At 48.9% G+C, this 2,150-nt stretch overlaps 1 protein-coding gene across 1 annotated transcript in view; it reads right to left on the bottom strand.

Annotated features, from left to right (window-relative positions):
- Positions 1-2,150, bottom strand: part of trmt13 (tRNA methyltransferase 13 homolog) — a 5,972-nt gene that overhangs the window by 608 nt on the left and 3,214 nt on the right. Inside the window, exons 8-10 of the mRNA XM_037697767.1 lie at positions 1,388-1,460; positions 1,240-1,314; positions 155-545 (exon numbers count right to left, since the gene is read on the bottom strand). Coding sequence (XP_037553695.1) covers positions 155-545; positions 1,240-1,314; positions 1,388-1,460 — 539 coding nt within the window. The remainder of the gene's footprint in view (positions 1-154; positions 546-1,239; positions 1,315-1,387; positions 1,461-2,150) is intronic.

Here is a 2,150-nt window from a genome sequence, read left to right as displayed (position 1 = left end):
AGACAGACAGACAGCGGTTGAGGACAACCTGGAGACAGACAGACAGCTGTTGAGGACAACCTGGAGACAGACAGACAGCAGTTGAGGACAACCTGGAGACAGACAGACAGCCTCTCCACTATCATCGTTCAAGGGTCAAAGGTCAAATATTTACCAGCTGACAGCGTCCGTCTCGTCTGCTGGTTCATGTCCTTCAAGCTCTGCTCTCTGATTGGTCGGATCCTGTGACGGGCAGTCCTGATTGGCCGGTCTGAGTCCACATGTGGCCCAGCTGGACATCCGACAGAAGGCAGAAAACTCCGCAGGTCCAAGTCCGTTCTGCAGGAAGAACCGCTGACCCACATAGTGACGCCACTCGCAGCGATGGTGGCAGCACAGTGCCACTGCCAGGCCTAGCACCGGACCGATACCAGAACCAGGTTCTGGTGTCTCTGGATCCTCACCTGACCTTGGCTCTGATGGTTCTGATGATCTGAGGCGTTTTGGAGCTGGTTCTGTTTCCTCTCTGACTTTAGATGTTTCCAGTAAGCAGCGCAGAGCCAAATCTGAGGACAGAACAGAACCAGAACTGGGTCTACGTTCACACCAGAACCAGAACCGGATCTACTTTCAGTTGTGTCTAATGTGAAAGTGCAAATGAGGAGAACCACAGTGGAACCCCGGAGGTTTGGGTCTCTGATCGTTGTCTCAGAACTGTGTGAGCACATCGGCCCGTTGTGCTCACACAGTTCTGGTTCTGGAGGTACTGAATCGTTCAACCTTTATTTCTACAGGATGGTCTCATGGAGCCTCGAGGACTCGAGACCTACAGAGAGACCTGGTTTAACAAAGAGTGAAGACGACAGTGGACAAACATATAAAATCATATGAAATTAAAAGTAAAGAAATGAAACAAAAACAAAAAGAGCTTCATTATAAAACTGTAGAAAACTGAAAACAGGAACATCTGCAGGAACTGAACAGATGTTTGAAGCCTCTTAGAGAGGTCAAAGGTCGAGAGCTTCACATCTTTTTACAAGATGTTCCAGGAAACAGGAGCGGAGCAGGAGAAGGTCCTTTTGTCTAGTTCAGTCCTCACTGAGGGAACACTGCAGGTAATGATGTCCTGAGAGCGCACGCTGTAGCTGCACTCACTCAGAGACATGTAGGAGGAGATGTATGAAGGCAACAGAGGGAGACGGAACAAACCAGACTGGATGGTGTCAGATGACTTGATGGGGGTGACCAGAGGACTCCTACCTGTTGCTGCTCCACACAAATGTTTCCCAACTCCGACCAAAGGAAGCTTCTTCTGCTGCAGCAGCGGGACTTTCCCTGGAAACAGAACTGGGTTTAAACCTTTGGACAGACTCTGGACCAGCAGAACCTCCACATATTTGGTTCTTACTCAGGTCCAGGTGCTGAATGTCCACCTGCAGCCTCTCAAACTCTGCTCTGGTGTCCTGATGCTTCCCGTCCACCTGGAACAGAGAAATCCAGTCCAAGCATTCACTTTAGGAAGTGGAGGATGGATCCACTGATCCACCGTGCCTCTGAGGGGACCACTGCTTGAGGACCAGATATAGGTTTCTGGACTTCTGACTGGACTTTATGGTTTCTGGATTTTAGACTTTAAGGTCCTAGATTGTGTTTTTAACAATCTGGTGTTTAAACGTTCTTGAGCTTTGGAGTTTGACTCCTGGAAGTTCTGTTGGTCCGGACTAACTAGAACAGTGGTCCTCTGTCCTGGTCCTGGTCCTGCATGTTTTAGTTGGATCCCTGGTCTTTAGCAGGTCTTCAAGTTCTGCAGCAGCTCGTTGATCACCCACTTATTCACATCAGGTGAGTCAAATAGAGGAACGTCTAGAACAGGGCTATTCAACTGGCGGCCCGCGGGCCACTTCCGGTCTGCGGGTGACTTCAGTCCGGCCCGCCAATGAGTTCATTAAAAAAATAAAAAGTTGGGTTTTTTTGGTTCTGGGTTTGGGTTCTGTTTGTCACATGAATGAAAAACAAACAACAAGCACATTTCAAAGTAACAGGTCATCGTAATATTTGGTGTATTTACATAAATTCAGTTTATTTCTAAAGCTCCGAGTCACAGCGGGAGTCGACTCAGGGACTGGGACACCTGGACAGGTCTCCAGTCCATCACAGGGACACCTGGACAG

The sequence above is a fragment of the Nematolebias whitei genome, chromosome 3 (assembly GCF_014905685.2).
Source record: "Nematolebias whitei isolate Nwh7 chromosome 3, NemWhi1, whole genome shotgun sequence".
Classification (NCBI taxonomy): Eukaryota; Metazoa; Chordata; class Actinopteri; order Cyprinodontiformes; family Rivulidae; genus Nematolebias; species Nematolebias whitei.
Note: the sequence above shows the minus strand (reverse complement) of the source record. Positions and strands in the feature narration are given on the sequence as shown.